The sequence below is a fragment of the Chaetomium tenue genome (genome assembly GCF_020726465.1).
Source record: "Chaetomium tenue strain MPI-SDFR-AT-0079 chromosome Unknown F5144scaffold_4, whole genome shotgun sequence".
Lineage (NCBI taxonomy): Eukaryota > Fungi > Ascomycota > Sordariomycetes > Sordariales > Chaetomiaceae > Chaetomium > Chaetomium tenue.
Genome location: NW_027117332.1, coordinates 2,194,995 through 2,212,806, shown reverse-complemented (window position 1 = coordinate 2,212,806; position 17,812 = coordinate 2,194,995). Strand labels below are relative to the sequence as shown.

The window sequence follows — 17,812 nt, the reverse complement described above, 5'->3', positions numbered from 1 at the left end:
AAGCCCCGAGAAACACTCCCATTACCTAACTTGCTTCGAGCCTGCCTGGTCTGGACCAGGTCACGTGGCGCAGGCTCGAGAGAAAGGCCGGCGGCCCCCGTGCTTGTGGCGCAGCAGGGCAGGCAGTCTGCGACAGGTCCACTGGGTGCCTTGGCACTTGGCGCAACCGCCGCTGCAGCTGCTGCCGCAGTCGTCATCCAATCCGTTGGCCACCCGGGCCTTGGTTCAACACTTCGACCTCCCGTCAACCACTACCTTGACGACGATATCGCCTATCTACACCAGTGCCGCTCCAGTACTCGGCACGGCCGCGCTGCTAGCCGACGAAACACGATCGCAACTCTCATCACTCGTCATTGAACAACAACACCCCTCAATTTCCCATTCGGAGAAGGCCCGGAGCCTTCCACGACCGTCGCCATGGGCGCTCTCCTCTCGATTCCGCTGATGGCGGTTCCGAGTGTGGGCACCGTATGTCGTCCCGCTGGCTCCCATGGCGCAATCCATAACTGACCTTCGCGTAGCTCCTCTCATTCGGAGCCACCTGCTGCGGCGCGGCAACATGCTCCATGGTGTGTAGCGCATGCGGGAAATGCGGGAACAGGTAGGGACCCCTCATCACCGACCTCATCACCAACCTCATCACCAACTCCATCCACCCGGGCCATCGCGCTGACATGTCTCCTCTCCTCCAGTGTCGCAACCCGTATTGGCTACGCCCTCATCCTCCTCATCAACTCCATACTATCGTGGATTATGCTCACGAAATGGGCCATCGAAAAGCTGCAACATCTGATGCTGGACTACGTCAAGATTAAGTGTGGCGACGGCGACTGTTACGGCTGGCTGGCCGTCCACCGCATCAACTTTGCCCTCGGCGTGTTTCACCTGGTCCTCGCCGGCCTCATGCTGGGCGTGCACTCATCCAAGAACCCCCGCGCCGCCATCCAAAACGGTTACTGGGGACCCAAGATCATCACCTGGCTAGCATTGATTGTGCTCACCTTCTTCATCCCGGACACCTTCTTCCAGTTCTGGGGCAACTACGTTGCCATCGTGGCTGCCATGCTCTTCCTCATCCTCGGACTCGTATTGCTGGTCGACTTGGCGCACAACTGGGCCGAGTACTGCCTTGCGCAAATCGAGGATACCGAGTCCAAGACATGGCGCGTGATCCTGATCGGCTCGACCCTCGGCATGTTCCTCGGATCTATCGCCATGACCATTGTGCAGTACATCTTTTTCGCGTCGAGCGGCTGCTCCATGAACCAAGCCGTCATCACCATCAACCTCCTCCTGTGGATCGCCGTCTCGGCTATTTCGGTCCACCCCGCCGTTCAAGAACGCAATCCCAAGGCCGGCCTCGCTCAGGCCGCCATGGTCGCAGTTTACTGCACCTACCTCACCATGTCTGCCGTGTCCATGGAGCCCGACGAGACCGAGGACCACCGGTGCAACCCGCTCGTGCATGGCCAGGGCACCCGCACCACCACCATCGTCGTCGGCGCCATCGTCACCATGCTCACCGTCGCCTATACCACCACCCGCGCCGCCACCCAGAGCCTCGGCCTCGGCGCCAACCGCTCCGGCTCGGCCGGGCAGATCCGTCTCCCCGACAGCGAAGCCGACTACGAGCACGACCTGGTCACCCAGCAGCCCACCGCCCGCAAGCAGATGCGCGCCGAGGCCCTGCGCCGCGCCGTCGAGGAGGGCAGCCTGCCTGCCGACGCCCTGCTCTCCGACGACGACGACAGCGCCAGCGACAACGGCAACGGCAGCACGGCGCGGCACGACGACGAGCGCGCCAGCACCCAGTACAGCTACGCCATGTTCCACATCATCTTCTTCTTGGCCACTGCCTGGGTGGCCACGCTATTGACCATGGACTGGGACGACTCCCGACGGGACGACGATTTCGCCACCGTGGGGCGCACCCTGTGGGCGAGCTGGGTCAAGATTGCCAGCTCGTGGGTATGCTATGGAATGTACGTGTGGACGCTGATTGCGCCGGTGGTGTTGCCGGAGAGGTTTGAATTTGAGTAAAGTTGTTAGATACCACGGTGTGCTGTAGGCTTGTTGGGGTCTGTTCCTTGACTGGTTTTGATGATTGGGGTGGGGGGATTAGCGGTTTGGTTATGGCTGGCTAGCTGGGCTGGGTTGGGTTGGTTGCTGGCATATGCATTGTCTTTTTCCTTTTCTGACTTACCTCATGTCACTCGGTTTCTCTCTCCATATCTCTGTCTTTCGCGCTCGCTCTCGCTCTGTGTCTGTCACATGTTTGCTTAATGCCTCGGCCTGACTATATCCGTTTCTTGCGTTCTTGTCATACATTGCGATGCATCTATGGCGTGCGGAGACCTTTTTGATGTCCTCCTGATCTGCTATCAGACGGCAAATTCTAGATCGAGTCAATGTAGCTGTCAAACAAGCAGCCACAATGGGAGCATAGCACAGCATGCCACCATTATTGCTTTTCATGTGCGCGGCCGTAAGGAGGGTGGAATGGCGACCCTCTAACAGGTCACTCATTTGTGGTTCATATAAACGCCATCTAGTTTATCAAGCTCGCTCATATGTACATATACTACCCCGTAACGCAACGCCGTCGGGCCCTTCCCGAATTCTCGGGTACGGCGGCCGCGGGCTACCGAGTGTTTTGAGGGGTGACAGGTATTAATAGGCTTTGGGGTTTCCCGTGCCAGAATCCGTCGAGTCTCTAGATGTCGGGTGAAACCATGTGGCCCCGATCGCGGGACGCTCCGGAGACGGCACGTCGGGACCATGAGGGTCTGCGGGCTGCCGAGCTTCTGAGGGGTCGTGCGCCAGGTGCACAATGGATCTGGAGCGTTTATATCTTCTTAGATGCGCCGGCGACGTTATGGCCATATATTGGCTCTGGAGAGGGCCAACAAGCCTTTCGTAGACAGGCCAGCCTTTGCTGATGCCGTAGCGTCTCTCTGATGGTTGCCGCGCCCTGCGCAGTTGGCGATGGGTATAAGGGTACTGGGAGGCCAAGCCGAAGCTGCGGGCTGCAGTAGCCGCATGAGCGCGTTGTTTGTCTTTCTTCTCCCTGTCCTCGATTCCTTCCCCCCTCCCGACTCTTTCTCGCTCCTCAATCCTCGATCGTCTCGCGTGACCAGCTATCGGCATTATACGTTACATCACCCTTGCAGCCGCCGTGCGACTTGACAAAAGGCCCTAGAAATTTAGGATTGTCGGAATAGCGGTCAGGGAGTGGTGGGCAAACAACGAGAAGGCTGAGTGTGATGATATTGCGGCGACGCCGACGCCGATGAAGTGTATTTGCGGGCCGAGTTATTCCCTCTGCTGACTCTGCCCCCGAGACTACGGCTCTCTCACTCTGGCCAAACCTGTGCACAAGCAAGGGTCGATAGACTAGGATACCCTCGATCCAGGGCTAAAACGATGCATGCACGTGTTGTGTCAGGCCGTCTGATGGCCGACGTCCGAGTCAAACCCGACGTCGACAACCCCCCACCCGAGAGGAGCGGCGATAAGCTCGTGTTACCAACGCGGGGGATTTTCGCTCCTGTTAGGGCTGCAATAGCCGCGGTGCACAAATACTTGACGATTTCCGAGCCAAAAGGCGCTCTATCTGTACGACACTCTGGGTGACGCAGAGGAGTGACTGCTTGCGATATCATGGTTGGGATGGCGTCTGGTTAGAACACCAGAACCCGCTACTTCCGAGGAAATTGGGTATCCGTCACGGTAATGGCGCCCTCGCCAAACGGCCGTCCTATGACGAGATGCCCTTGGCAATGACGCTTGGAGGGCTGAATATCAGACGCGCCTTCGGGAAGATGCATGCAGGACAGGGTCGGAACAGCCAGCGCATCCAACACCCTCTCGTTCTCTGATCCGGCCCAACACACCATCCTCTTCGCGATAGCTTTCTCACTCTCGCGGCCGAGTACCGGGATACACATCTCGATATGCCTCGATGCCACACAAAAGCGGACGGTAAAACCGGGCAAGTCCAACCGGCTGTCCAGCGTGGTGGTAATCGAATGGGGCGGCGAGCAAGGGGTCTTGGGCATGCGGTTACGTGCCATCACTTCTCATCTCTATCGACATCTTGCAGGCGATCACCTGGGGAAATCGGGTGCTGGCGTTGTGCTGGTCGGGGAAACGAGACAACCCGTATGGCTGGCCACAGGGGTGCCGTGGTCTGAGAGGGCGTCCCCTGCCACATGCTGCAAGAGCAAGCAGATATATTGCTCTGGGCCGCTGCCGCATATTGTGGGCGTTGCGACCGGTCAAGTGCGAGGACCTTCCGCAGCAGATAAACGACGTACCCGTGGACAAGGTGTAGTCAGTCTGCTGCTCTGGTGGCGCTTCTGGCGGGGCAAACACAGACGTGGGGGCTTCGGCCGGAGCGTTGTCGACACACATAACTGTCTGAAAGGCCGAATCGAGAGCAGGAGTGTGGTCGTACAGCGCGCAAGCTGTTAGTTGATGGAAAGAGAGACCGGTCCGTTGGGGTACCGGCGAATGGGATCTGAACGCGACGCGAATGAGATTATGCCGCATGCGACGCACGGATTCATGGCCATGGTGGTTGACCAACAAGTTGTTGGGAAATGAAACATCTGATCACCAAGGAGCAGGTATGTACCACCGGCACAGACTTCCGTGTCAGCATGGAACTGCAGCAGCAAGCAATATGAGCGTTGACACGAGGGGGGAGGTTAGACAACCGGGCTCTTCCCTCAAACCGAGATCGCCAACAGTTAACCAATTCCTTGGGTGCCACGATGCCTGCAGGGGAAGTCGGCAGTGGCCGCTCGATATCTGATCCCGGCTTGGAACGAGAATGGCGCTATCGACGGTTGACATGTACAGTAGCATGGAGACAGGACGAGGGGGCGCGCCTTTTTTTTATTCCTCGTTCTAGCAGGAGGCCCTGTTCCGCAGGGTTTCCTTGGCTGCGATTGACTCGCAGCCCGGATTGACCGACCTTAGGACGAAAAGTGTATATAGACCTGACCTTTGCGCTGGCATAGGACGGACGGAAAAACTCCTTCGAGGTAACCACCAAGATCCTCGCTGTTGAGTCTGATATCCCGAATCTTCGACGCCCCGACCAACCATGCCCCACAGCGTGAGAGATCACACAGAAACCCAGGACGCACCCCGAGGGTTAGTCATGTTTGCCGTTTGTCGAGTCAAGACCATGAACGCCTTCTTATATGCATAGTGACGATCAACTCAGCCCGCCGCCCTCGATGCTGGCTAAAAATGCAGCGCAGCAGCAGTCACCAATGCTGAGATCGTGGAGCGACGAGCTTGATCCCAAAAATCTTACCATCAACGAAGCTCTTTTCATCAGCGGACTAGCGGGGTGAGCGTCAACCACTGCTTGATGACCAAGCACTCGGGTTAACGATGCAGTAGCCGTACCGAAACCCAAGATGCCGGGGGCAGTCAGCATGCCATTGCCGCGCGGATGTAAGAGCGGCGCGAATAAGTGTGGTTCTGGGCCTCGTTTGTGGATATATTGGCTTTTCCATGATCCGGCGACCTGTTTTTGTTGTATTTCAGTGCCTTCGATTTTATGCAAAACTTTATCCCTTTGCGCCTGAGAGATGATGCCGGAGCCTGCCCGCCGATAAGCCAACCAGTTTGTGTGGCCCCGAGAAAGATCCACACGCGGCCTAAGCCGATACAGCGGCGCCTTCAGCGTCGGCGTCATTCGCGTGGAAGCCATCCAGTGACACAGTTACGGCACCAGCTTGGACAAGCTGGAGAAGGAGGCAAGTATTAGCTGTGGGAATAAAACTTGACGGGGACGGACTGCTTCCACTTACAGCACGGGACAAGTCGTCTATCAAATCGTCCGCATCCTCGATGCCGACGCACAACCGGATTATATCCTCAGGCATCTGGCGCTCCTGCCTAGTCTTCGCATCGATGCTTGCATGGCTCATACGGCAGGGCATGCTAATGAGACTGTTGACGCAACCGAAACTGACACTGATGCCCCAGAGTCTGGCTGCCTCGACAATCCTCTCAGAGAGCGCGACGTCCCCAGTCTCAAACGAAAGCACAGCGCCAGCACCCCGCGCCATTGACCAATGGAGGTCGTACTGCGGATGTGATTTCAAGCCGGGGTACCGGACGCGGAAGCCATGTGATTCGAGGAACTCGGCAATTCGCTGGGCATTTCCCTGCTGCTTTTCCATGCGGATGGCCAATGTCTTGATGCCTCTCATTAGCAAGAACGAATCGTTTGGTGACAACCCGCAACCCGTCGCGTTGATGGTAAAGTACATCTTGTCGCCCAATTCTGGGTCGTTGCACGCAATCACACCGGCCATTATGTCGTGGTGGCCGGAGAGATACTTTGTGCCCGACTCATAGACGATGTCTGCGCCAATATCCAGGGGGTTTAGAAGCATGGGCGAGAGCATCGTGTTATCCACGACCACCAGCGCTTTGCTGTTGGCCTCGTGGGTTGCTCTCGCAATCGACGGGATGTCCACGATTTTGATCAGTGGGTTTGTGGGAGTCTCGAGCAAAACCATGGCCGTCTTGTCCGAGATCACAGCCGTGACGTTGTCGGCGTTGGTGGTGTCGACATGATGTACCACAACCCCTTGATTGTTCTTGAGGTACGTGAGAAGCCTGTTTGTGCCACCGTATAGATCGTCGCCAGTAATGACTTCGTCCCCTGGTTTCAACAGGCGCGTAATGACATCCAAAGCGCCCATGCCGGACCCGACAGCCAGAGCGCGGGTCGCATTCATGATCTTGGCCAAGTGGCGCTCGAGGTGCGTCCGAGTCGGGTTGCCGGAGCGGGTATAGTCATACTCGTTGCCGCCGTTGGACGAGGTCTGCTTGAAGGTGGCCGACTGGTAGATGGGGATGCTCGAGGAGCCATATTGGTCCTTGGACTCTGTGTAGACCAATTCCGTCGCCAGAGCGTATCGCTTCCTTCCGGAGAGCGGGCTCGAGGGGGCAGGCGAGGGAGGGAGAGCGTGGCCGTCGACGTCGACCCTGGTGAAGACCTTGTTGGCGGCCTGCGATGCAGGGCTCATTCGGTTTGGAGTCGCCATTGCAACGACTAGGTAGGTCGTAGGGCAATGAGTCAACCGAGGAGGGATGAAAGAGGAAGACAAGGCCCGCAAAGAGAGGGGCAATTGGAACCGCCACTGGACAAACAATGGACAGGGCAATTGGGTTTGGTGTTCCGAGAAGGTGCAAACTGGCAATTCTCCTGGTGCCTCGTCGGGGAAAGAAAACCAGGAGAGTTGGGTATAATTGGGAGAGTTGCACCTTCCAATGGGATGGATTCTTGACAATGACTGATGTGCTGAGTGTGCTTCTGGGGAAGGGACCCTGCAGACAAACAGGTGTCGACCGCCCTTTCCGTCCGACCCCGGAGAGGTGGGCAGGGATTCGGGATATGGGGTACTTTGACGTGGGCGGCAGAACGGTGCGGCCCAAGGTATCCGATATCCGATGAAGCCGCCCCGCTGTGGGGTTAGTGCATGACGTGCTTGCTAGGGATTTGGACGAGAGTGTAAGACAAGATTCGATCTTTCCTCCTAGGTATTGAAGTTTGAACGTTGAGATTCTCACACGAGCAGCCGAAAGTACAAAAGAAGAAAGTCGGGAATTACGACGGATGTTGGTTTGAGGCACATTGCTGTTTGTGTACTACACTAACCAAGTCAGTTTGGTGCCAGTGGCGGGAGCCAGTGTTGTCGTGTGCTCTTTCGGAAGCGGTATTCGAACCACAGGGACAAGTCGGCTAAACGCCAACATCAAGGAAGTGACGCCGTGTTTCATTTGTCTGGGTATTACTCTATAGCCGGCTCCTCTACCGGTACATACGCCTCATGATACATGAACTCTTACAACTGGGTAGCTGCCGAATTGCAGAAGGAAGGCGCTGGTGCGCTCTCATCGTTCGGTGAGCTAGGTGGATGTCGTTACTTGTTCGTCTTCGGTTTCCTCCACGTCCTCATACCCATCGCTTGACACCTTGGACTGCGCTGCATTGACAGTACTTGCTGGTTGGGAGTGGGTTTCGGCAAGGACTCGACCGCCACGTCGGCCAAAGAAGTCCTGGGTCCTGATGCCCCTAACGTGATCGGGGTTCACCCGCGCCATGGCTTCCCCCGAGGCCCGATGCTGGCGGATATACTCTCTCATGGGGACCATGGCCGCGTCTCTGCATGCTTCCTTGATATCACTGCCAGACATGCCGGCGGTGATTCTAGCGATGTAGTCAATATCGAAGTTCTCGGGGTCGCGCTTGGTGTCGCCAAGGACTAGTTGCAAGATGCGCTGCCGTTGTTCCATGCCGGGGAGTGGCACGGGGAATTTCTTGGGCATCCTCCTAAGGATCGCCTCGTCAATGTCGTTGATTCTGTTGGTCGCGCCAAGTACCACAATTCGGTTGGGAACGCCGGCGGAGTTCGTCGACGTGAGGCCATCCCAGAGGGTCATGAACCTACGGCTGTTAAAATCGGGTCCCGGTGTGAAATTCAAGTTTCAACTTACTCGGCCTTGACCATACCGCTGGCCTCGTGTTCCCCGCTTCTCCGTGTTCCCAAGACAGCGTCAATCTCGTCGATGAAGATGATCGATGGTTGTAGCTTCTTGGCCAGAGAGAACACCGCGCGGACTAACTTGTTCGAGTCGCCGTACCACTTCTCCGTCAGGGTCGAGATGTGGAGGTTGATGAAGGAGGCACCACTCTCGCGGGCCACCGCTTTGGCCAGCATCGTTTTGCCGCAGCCCGGCGGTCCGTACAGGAGTACCCCCGAGGGCGCCGCCAGCAGCGCGCCTCCGTGGCGATAGAGATGCGGCATCGTTAAAGGGTAGATGATGGACTCTTTGAGCTCCTCGATGATGTCTTCCAGACCACCAACGGCGCCAAACCCGACGGGAATGTCTTCCGGTGCGACAACCTCGAGGGCTACTTGATTCTCGTATTCATTGAGAACCAGGTCCTCCACCCGGTTTGTATGCCGTGAGCCGTCAGTGCCCTCCTCGCCTTCGTCTCCGGCCTCGATCCGTTTCCGTCGTATCCTCTGGAGATTCGCCTGGGCCTTCCGACTCGCTAACTCGTTCTTCTCTCGGTCGGGGTCGACTAGCTTCGAAAAATATGGCCCAACGAGTTCTTTGATTATGAAATAAGCCGATATTGTCTGCAGTCCATGAACGTTAGCATGTATGCAACGCCCTATGTGGAAGAATCAGTCAACTGGGACATACTCCGGCAGCGACCATGATGCCCGACACGAGCTCTTTCATTCGTTTTTGGTCGTTCATGTTTGCGTTGCGGCGCGGCCGTCGGCGCGGGCCTAAATAGAAAGCGGACCGTAGACGACAAGTTCGATGTTGTAGGTGAAAAGACCAACTTCCGAAAATGAGCCTCGGTGATGTTCGAGATGGGGTCGTCTTTGCGACAGGACAACGGTTGTGCCGAAACGACCATGTGTTAGCGCCACTGGTGGCTGAAAGAATGACAGGGGCTTACACTGTTGCCCCTCTTAGCGCCGGTGGTAAATTTCATTGTATGAAACTTACCGTAATACAATCTGACCGATTCGGATTGGCGCTGGACATTGAACATCGGTTTGTTTACACTGGCATTTTAGCGCCAGGGCAACCGCGCTTGACGCCCCTCCAACCCTCGTCCCGTCCCATCAACAAGCCTCCTCAAGTTCCACCAGCCACAAACCCTGCAGATCACGCGCCGAGCATCTATTCCCAATCTATCGCGTCACTCCACAGAGGACGCGTCGCGACTCCCTCAAATCACATTTCGCAAACAGCACCGGGACCCGTCGCGAGTCGATGTCCAAGGCCAAAGCTAGGGCTCACTTGTTGCAGTTGGTGGATTCGGACTCAGAGGACGGAATCGGGGGGAGCTCTGCCAAGATAACGACTACGAAAAGCACCATGCCTCCGAAGAAAGGAAAGGTAGGCCGCAAGGCTACGAACAAAGTCACCAAGCCGGCGCCGAAGACGTCGGCCGCAGGGCGCCGAGCCAGCGACCGAATTGCCGCAGCTGTCGACGAGGTTACCACGGGTCAGAAACCGAGCAATACAAAGGGGGCCCAGGCGAAGGGACCAGGACGTGGGCGCAAACGTGCGGCGGCTGCTGCTGAGGAGGCGGAGGAGGCAGAAGAAGAAGATACGGTTATGACAGAGGCCCCAGCGCCGAAGCAAAAGGGTGCTCGTGGCCGGCCAAAGAAGGCGGCGGTGGAGGTCGAACCACAACCTACTGGTGCGCGGCGAGGGAGGAAACCGGCTGCGAAGGCCGATGAGCCGGATACTACAGCCGGGGAGGTCTCCGAAATCCCCGAGACACAGCAACAGGATGCAACACAAAGTGATTTGGACGATGAACATGACGACTCCGTTTCGGGGACCCCAGAACCTGCAAAGATCGGGCGTGGTAGCGCCCCTGTCCCAAGCAGCGTTTCGAAGCGGCCTTTACATACCCTGTCTCCGGAGAAGGGCGACCCTGCGGTACGCCGTCGGCTCGGAGAGATGACACAAAAATACGAGAGTTTGGAACACAAGTACCGGGACTTGAAGGAAATTGCCGTCCGAGAAGCTGAGCGCAACTTTGACAAACTCAAGAAGCAGTCAGATGAGAAATCTAAAGGTAATGATAGTGCATAACCTCTTCTAGACTTCCCACTGACCTTTCCAGCGGCCGACCAACTCATCGCAAGCCTGAGGGCTGAACTTTCCGCAACTAAGGGGAGCGCTAAATCCATTCAACAACTCAAAAAGCAGCTTGAGGAAAGCGAAGCCAAAGCCGACGGCTTGCAAACCAAGTTCACCGAGTTAACAACCTCCCTCACCGAGTCCAAGTCTGAGATCAGGTCCCTCAACCTCAAACTAGCCGCCGCCCGAAGCAGCGAAGCAGCCGCGAACGCCGCCGCCAAGGTCCCGGGTAGCGCAATGAAGGGGTCAACAGGCGCCTCCCGCCTCGCAGCAGCCAACGCGTCTGAGGCAACGCTGGCAGCACAAAAGAAAGAGAACCTGTACGGTGACTTGACTGGTCTGATCGTGCGCAGCGTCAAGAGAGAAGGCGGCGAGGACGTCTTCGATTGCATTCAGACGGGACGAAACGGGAGTATGTTAACCCCCCAATATCTTTCTCCCCTCCCCTCCCCCGCCCTTCCCCCCAAACACTGACCGACCACTAACCCGTCCCCCCCTCAGCCCTCCATTTCAAACTAGCAGTTGAGATATTGCCAGAAGAGGGCGAGGCCCACTGCCACTACACGCCACAGCTCGACCCCAACCGAGACAGGGCACTGATTGCCGTGCTGCCGGGGTACCTCGTCGACGAGATCTCGTTCCCGCAGTCACAGGCGGGCAAGTTCTACGCGAGGGTGCTGAAGGCGTTGAGTGAGGCTCCCGAAGAGTGATTGAGCGCCGAAGAGCGAGTGGTTTTCTGGCCTTCTTGCAGAAAGCGCGGTGGTGGCGAGGTTTCTCTCCTGGTACTGGTTCAAGAAGCGGCGGCATATACCCTTTCCTTGCCTTCTTGTCTGGCTTGATTGCTTGGGTGCTTGGAGCGTTTTGTATCATCGGAATTCAAATCTGGATTCTGCGCATGGATATCCGGATGTTCGGGGTCACACTGCATGGAACGTTGTGGGGTATCTCTAGGGTCACCATTTAATTCACGTCTGGAGTTAGGGGTAGACAGCATTCACTTCGTGGTATACATACCTTTCCGAGAGTTGATGGTAGCCTGGAACAGTATGCGCTTGTTTGATCCCTTCTTTAGGGTTTCCGTCTCATACAACATAAGTACACCCCCGTCTATCTACAGTTTATGAAGCAGTGTACAAGCTCCCCGGACGCCGCTGGCTGTCACAACATTAAGCCCATCCTCCCGTCAGGCATCCGGCTTCTCGCGCATGCGACGGCTTGTCGCCGCTCGCCGCGCTGTATCGTCTATTTCGTCCTGTCTGCGCATCAGACTTGTGGCTGCTGCAAGACCACCGCCCACCCCGACCCGGGTGCGCCGCTTGAAAAAATAAAAATCCTCCCAAGCCGCCCCGAGCAAAAACGAGTGACATGAACAATAAGATAGACATTAATGGCGGCCAGGCATAGCTCATTTCAACCCACCCACCATCCCTCCACCCAGTTTGTGGGTTCCCAAAGACTAAAAACCAGGAGCCACCCTGCCATGCCATCCGCCCTCGAAAACCCGAAAAAAAAACCCGAAAAAAAAAGCCCCTTTCCAGAGCCGTGGCTGGCTGGGTCAACCAGATATACAAGCAACTAGCCAACCATGCCGGAAGAGTGAGGGCTCAAACGTGGAGAGAAAAGAAGAAAAGGCCTGCTTCATGCATACGCAAGAAAGCACGCTGTAGACCCGCCGATGCAAATGCAATGTGTGGAATCGCTGAAACCGAAGAGGACCGAAGAAACCTGCCCGGACGCCGCCTGTGCTAGAAAAAAATATATAAATGAGTTGGAGTCTGTGCTCCGGTGCGAAGAGAATGAGAATCCGGTTATGGAACCAAAGTCGGAGGTGGCAAGGAGTTGCTGGCGCGTAGTCAGAATTGGGCTTTTCCAAGAATACAGGCTTGGTAGGTAACTATGTACACTGGCGTGGTTGTCGTCCGGGATGAGGCGGGATGGGGTATCAAAATTGAAACGTCTGCCGCGTCGGCGGATCCGGGAAATAACGATCGCCAGCTGCTCCGCGGCACGGCATGCATCGTTCGCCGATGGAAGGGTCACGGTTCCTTTCCTCGTTTCCGAATCCCGGCATCCCCGCTGTAAAGGTGAGTGAGTCCCGCTAGAGACCAGGAGTCGGATGTCGAGTGGACAATTGCCAGCCAGAAGGCGAGGAAGTTGGCCACATAATGAAGCGTGTAAGCGTATGTGACGCCGTACACTGCCGCATAGACAGCCATGCCAAACAGCAACAGGCTGGTGACATGTTTGAGCCGGCTGCCCATGCGCGGTATCATTTTTCCTGTGGTGAGGGTCTCGACGAGAACGATGAATGGCATGACGGACAGGACGTTGTGATGCGACGAGAAGGGAGTGAGCCAGTGAACCGCCAGATTGTGGACCCAGACCACAAATGTCGGGAGGTTGATGGGAAGAATCCAAAGCATCAGGATGAAGATCGAGTGGGTGTAGTTGTAAAAGTTCGAGTTCGCCGTCGATCGCAGCTCCGAGGCAATCCGCTGGGCCCGCACCGTGGTCATCAACTGTACCAGGCAAGCCACCAGGTAGGCGAACTGATAGGGGACCATCGTCGTGACAAGTAGCAGCAGAACTGCAGTCGTGATCATACGCCGCCGTGGCGACGGGGAGAAGAAAGCGGCGGGCGTCGTTTTCTTCCTGTCCTCGTTCCGAATCCATCCGGGATGGAATGTGACGAGACTGGCAAGGGCGCCCAGCAAATGCGTGAGGGCGAGAGCCATGTAGTTGAACACGGTGCACACGCCAACGCAAACAATCGCGATTAGAGGGATCAGAAAGAGGAATAAGGGATCTTCCGTCCCGATTAGGAGATCGTTGTGCTGAAAGTCCATAATCGAAGACGTGCCGTTCCTCCAGTGCCAAAAGCTTGCGTTGCTAGCCGGGGCCATGATCCCGGTGGAGAGTGTCAGGAGCGTAAGTGAAGCCAGCATCAAGGGAATGGATTGCCTCAAGCATAAATCCAGCCCCTCCAAAAAGGGGATGAACATCCCCGTAGTGTCGTAGACCCGAAACTGCTTCCTAAGGACGAGGGCCACGATAAACAACGGGAACGCGGCAAATACGGTGCGATATCGCATATATAGCTTGCCGAGGCTGCCCATGAAATCGGCCGTCAACTCAATATGGATGCTGGAGCTGCACGTCGGGTCCGTCCAAAACTGGAAGCTGAGTCCGTTTTCGTCCAACTTTCCCGTGAGAGGCGGAGGGACGTAAGGAGCAACGCCATGGAGGCTGACTGTCGCTTCGCGCGCATTGACAAAGTATTTCGACTCGTACGGTTCAGCGAGGTACTGCCGAACAAGGGGAGCAAACAGCTCGTTGTCCCCATTGCAGTCTTGGTGACTGATTCGGAGATTGTAGGCAAGCAAGCTTGACTGCAAGGATGGCACCTTGACCTCGGACACCATCGGCCGTTCAGCAGGAAGACGAAACTTCATGCCAAACGTGAGGAGGCTCCGGAGGCTAATGTGTCGAGTTCGGTGTGACTGAGTATAATCGCTGAACTCTGCAACCACAAATCCCGGCGTCGGAGCAGTCGTTTTTTCCACAACCGCTACAAACTGGTGCTCGGCAATGTCGTCCACCCCGTACTCAAGATAAGAAAACGGGGTAATTTCCTCCTCCCCGTTGAGGTAGAAGGGGAATTGCGTTGAGCTAGTCGACGCGGGGAGGGATACGACATCGGGTGCAGCAGATCTGCAGGCTAGCCGCGTGGACCCGGTGTTTCCCTTGGACAGATCCATCTGGCTTGGGAAACCCGCCCAAGATTGGCTGGGCTGTGACGGGATAACGCTACAGAAGAGGACCTCGAGCTTCCCGTGTTCTCCTGGCTTGTCGAGTTTTGCATCCGTTAATAAGGTGAAGCGCTTCATACCCGGGGACCCCGAGGGCGGAATGGGCATGAGATGAGCGCGGACGGTCCCTGCTGTGCCTAGATTCCTCAAAACCAAGCGTTCCCCTTCCGCAATAATAGAATCCGAGTTATCGTCCACGGTCAACAGGGTCGTCGGCTCTGAGCGCGGTGCTGCCTTTTCTGCAATGGTCTCCATGCCGGTGAGGAACCACTTCTTGAACACCCTCATCCGTTCAGCTCGAGGCTTTGTCTGGGTGGCCCGGTGAACATCCACCACATCGTAAATCGCCTGCGCAATAACCTTTCGAAACTGATCGCACCAGAGGATCGCCTGGTGGTCCATGCTAGTCCACACGTTTGGGATTGTCGAGGTGAAGACGGTGAACCCATGCGTGTCCGGGACCAGGGACTCGACGCTCGCATAGTCCGAGGGAACAACAGTGTCCAATCCGCCGCCCGCGATGGACACCAGTGTGACATGCCACAAGGGGTTGTCGTTGGCCCATTGTTGCGAGTAGGCACGCCTCCAGTAGTCGTTGATGTCCTTGTACGTCTGGACGCTCTGGCTGTCAAAAGATACGGGGGGCCGAGCATGCGGGGCCGACATGGTAATGATGGTATTGATTGAGTGCGACTGGAAGTTGGGCATGATGAGCATCGTGCGCGCAACGATGCCTCCCATGGAGTGTCCAAGAACTATCACCGAAGTCGGATCGGGCAAGTCGGGGTCCCGGTCAGCGACCCGCGGGTCGAGGTAGAGCGATAAGATGTATCGAACCGCTTCGTTCAAGTATTCGGCTTGGTCGAGGAGCGTCTGGCCATGGAAAGCGGTAATATCCTCGTTGAAATCGACCGTGAAGAAGTCTAGGTTCCGGGTGCCAGCATTCATGGCAGACTCGTCGTGCTGCAGGACATTGTGGAAATAGTTGGCTGCTTCTGCCGCAATGGGTCGAACTTGCTTGTAGCTCCCGGCATTGCCGGGGATGAAGAGGACGGGAACCCCCCTGACCTGAAAAAAAGGGTTAGCCGACGCCGGCGACCTTGACAATTTTTTTGCGCCTCAAACCTTGGTGTCCCGGTCGATATCTTGCTCGCGGTACAGATACAAGGAGTATTTGCTCGCGAGGCGCGTGTGCTCAGTGTCGAACTCGTTGAGCTTGGCGTACGATGGCCGCATGTAAGACATGCGACACCCTTTTGGATCAAGCTGTCGGGTTACGGAAGAATGAAGCACGGCGACCAAAAACCCGATGCCGACAATCGCCGCGACGAGCGCAGAGAAGGTAATTGCCCAGGGACTCCTCCATGGCGGGCGGCGCGAGGGAATGACGGTCTCTGGTGTCTTTTCCACCTCTTTTGTCCGCAATTCCCCGTTCGCGGTCATGATCAGGCCCAGGGGGGAGGAGGGCGATGTGCGTTCGGGGGACGGCCGTTTCTCTACTGTCCCGTTCCCATTGCGCGACTCCGGTAGTCGCCAATTGATGCTGCTAGACCGTCGGCTTATCGAAAACGAAGGTGGGCGGTCGGCGCTGCGATTATGATCGAGCTTGGTCGTGGGGTGCGCCGAGGACCTTGAGTCTTTGGCGCTGAAGCGAGAGGAATTGACATGAGGGGCCTCAACAGGAGAAGCATCATCGTCTTCTGACGATCCTGACGAGTGCCTCCTCATCCCAGCAGGGCAGTGGTGGAAGTTTCCTGCCCGGGGGTGGCGCGATGCGCTCGTGGTGTTGGCGTTGGGGTAAGCCAAAGGCCAAGCGAAGGAACGGTGGGCAAGGCGGCGGTGAAACGGGGGCTCATGGGCCGTTTCGAGCTGAATCCTCTTTACTGCTGAAATTGTGGGTTGGCAGCTCAAGAGCCCAGCTTTGTTTGTTCACCAAAAGCCGAGGCTGGCACTCCTCCTCAAGCTTTCCCGCGCGCAAGGCAATAAAAAAAAAACACCACGGTCTGGGAAAAGCGAGCTTAGGATAAGTGCGCAACCTATGGCGGCGGATTCGGAAGTCGACCACAAAAAGTTGGCGGCTGCAGGTGCTGTAGCCACTATTGGCCGGGCCCAGCCTTGGAAGCAAGAGTCCAGACTTTGCCTCGAAGCGGGCCAGTTTGATTCGATACAAGCAGCAGGGTGGCTTTCTTGTGGGGACCTTGCGTCGCAGTGTGCTGGGGTTCGCACCTTCCCCTGAGATAAGGGATCGCCCGTTGGCCGAACGCCAGCTGTGTAATCTGAAATCGGATTCGGTGTTGACGAATGCCCAGTTCCTTGTCTGAAACCGACAAAAAACGGGAACCGCTGGACCGCTGATAAACGAAGGAATGCCCGATAATTCCGGATCGGCGCAAGAAAGTTGCGGCATGGGGCCTGTACCCGTCTTCGAGAATCCATACCACGGAAACGAGTGAGCCGGAAAGGATGGAAACGATCGGAATTCGAGAGACAGGCACGACGCCGCGCCGCGGGATGCGCGATAATGTCGGGGTCGCTGTACGAAGTTTGTCTGTTTATTTTGCCCATCCTGACCCAGTATACTGCAGCATGCAGTACGAAGTAACAGCGCCATTTCCTTAGGTACTGTGGGTAATTGCGTGCTCAACAACACAGAACGCTGTTGTCAGGTGTTGATCTTATGCCCCCCACCTATCAATGCTCGTTTTCAAGTCAATTAGGCCATACTATACTATTTCTGATGGCCCGCGACATGACGAATCCGGTCAAGCTCGGGTGATAACGCCTGTTGCGCTCTGGATCGGAAGCCGTACCGCGGCAACAGAGATGTTGCAACTGGTCAGGCATTGATCATGGGGGCCAGCGGCGACCGGGCATCCCGCCCGTATTTTGCAAACGCTGTTGCATTCTGCGCGGGGCTGAGGGATGTATGTATGTACATACCGTGGAAGACCAGAGGTTTTGACCCAGCAGTGTTGTTGTTGATGCTGCTTTGTTCCTCCAATGCAACCTCCCGTCGAGCTCGCCAAGTAATAACGTCATGGCAGGGGCCGCACGTTGCTTGCCATCTTGGCAGCTCGTTGGCGTTTCGATGACCTTATCAATGTGTATTTGTACCACGGCTCACACGGTATTTTCTCTTCTGTAACTATACTACAAACGAAGGAAGTTTCGATGATGTGAGCGGCGGCCGGGATCTCCGTTTGACACGCGTCCTCTCCACATACGACGGGAGCTTGCAATGCTTCGTCGCCACCACAGAGGCGCTACTCGTCGGGCATACGAATATT

The 17,812-nt window shown here is 56.4% G+C and overlaps 7 protein-coding genes across 7 annotated transcripts; 3 read left to right on the top strand and 4 right to left on the bottom strand.

Annotated features, from left to right (window-relative positions):
* Positions 1-309: 309 nt before the first annotated feature.
* F5144DRAFT_236941 (serine incorporator/TMS membrane protein) lies at positions 310-2,193 on the top strand. Its single transcript, XM_066783314.1, has 3 exons — positions 310-471; positions 525-604; positions 696-2,193. Exons 1-3 carry the CDS (start codon positions 421-423, stop codon positions 2,041-2,043), a joined length of 1,479 nt encoding a protein of 492 aa, XP_066643109.1. The 5' UTR covers positions 310-420; the 3' UTR covers positions 2,044-2,193.
* A 1,296-nt stretch (positions 2,194-3,489) lies between these two features.
* On the top strand, positions 3,490-4,837 carry F5144DRAFT_236932 (uncharacterized protein). Its single transcript, XM_066783313.1, has 2 exons — positions 3,490-4,631; positions 4,717-4,837. Exon 1 carries the CDS (start codon positions 3,829-3,831, stop codon positions 4,474-4,476), a length of 648 nt encoding a protein of 215 aa, XP_066643108.1. The 5' UTR covers positions 3,490-3,828; the 3' UTR covers positions 4,477-4,631; positions 4,717-4,837.
* An 841-nt stretch (positions 4,838-5,678) lies between these two features.
* F5144DRAFT_592827 (Cys/Met metabolism PLP-dependent enzyme-domain-containing protein) lies at positions 5,679-7,079 on the bottom strand (the record flags this gene model as incomplete). The annotated part of the gene is made up of 2 exons (XM_066790396.1): positions 5,679-5,765; positions 5,832-7,079. The coding sequence occupies 2 exons, from the start codon at positions 7,077-7,079 to the stop codon at positions 5,679-5,681; spliced, it is 1,335 nt and encodes a 444-aa protein (XP_066643107.1).
* Positions 7,080-7,556: 477 nt separating this feature from the next.
* F5144DRAFT_572660 (P-loop containing nucleoside triphosphate hydrolase protein) lies at positions 7,557-9,640 on the bottom strand. The gene is made up of 3 exons (XM_066788909.1): positions 9,250-9,640; positions 8,533-9,182; positions 7,557-8,482 (listed from the first exon to the last, which is right to left on the bottom strand). The coding sequence occupies exons 1-3, from the start codon at positions 9,304-9,306 to the stop codon at positions 7,945-7,947; spliced, it is 1,245 nt and encodes a 414-aa protein (XP_066643106.1). The 5' UTR covers positions 9,307-9,640; the 3' UTR covers positions 7,557-7,944.
* Positions 9,636-11,742, top strand: F5144DRAFT_629889 (chromosome segregation protein Csm1/Pcs1-domain-containing protein). Its single transcript, XM_066792400.1, has 3 exons — positions 9,636-10,651; positions 10,700-11,128; positions 11,218-11,742. The coding sequence occupies exons 1-3, from the start codon at positions 9,835-9,837 to the stop codon at positions 11,424-11,426; spliced, it is 1,455 nt and encodes a 484-aa protein (XP_066643105.1). The 5' UTR covers positions 9,636-9,834; the 3' UTR covers positions 11,427-11,742.
* Positions 11,743-12,447: 705 nt separating this feature from the next.
* Positions 12,448-16,353, bottom strand: F5144DRAFT_236840 (GPI inositol-deacylase). Its single transcript, XM_066783311.1, has 3 exons — positions 15,651-16,353; positions 12,619-15,593; positions 12,448-12,558 (listed from the first exon to the last, which is right to left on the bottom strand). The coding sequence occupies exons 1-2, from the start codon at positions 16,251-16,253 to the stop codon at positions 12,753-12,755; spliced, it is 3,444 nt and encodes a 1,147-aa protein (XP_066643104.1). The 5' UTR covers positions 16,254-16,353; the 3' UTR covers positions 12,448-12,558; positions 12,619-12,752.
* F5144DRAFT_236898 (uncharacterized protein) lies at positions 16,252-17,450 on the bottom strand. The gene has a single exon (XM_066783312.1). The coding sequence runs from the start codon at positions 17,134-17,136 to the stop codon at positions 16,378-16,380; it is 759 nt and encodes a 252-aa protein (XP_066643103.1). The 5' UTR covers positions 17,137-17,450; the 3' UTR covers positions 16,252-16,377.
* Between the last annotated feature and the right edge of the window lie 362 nt (positions 17,451-17,812).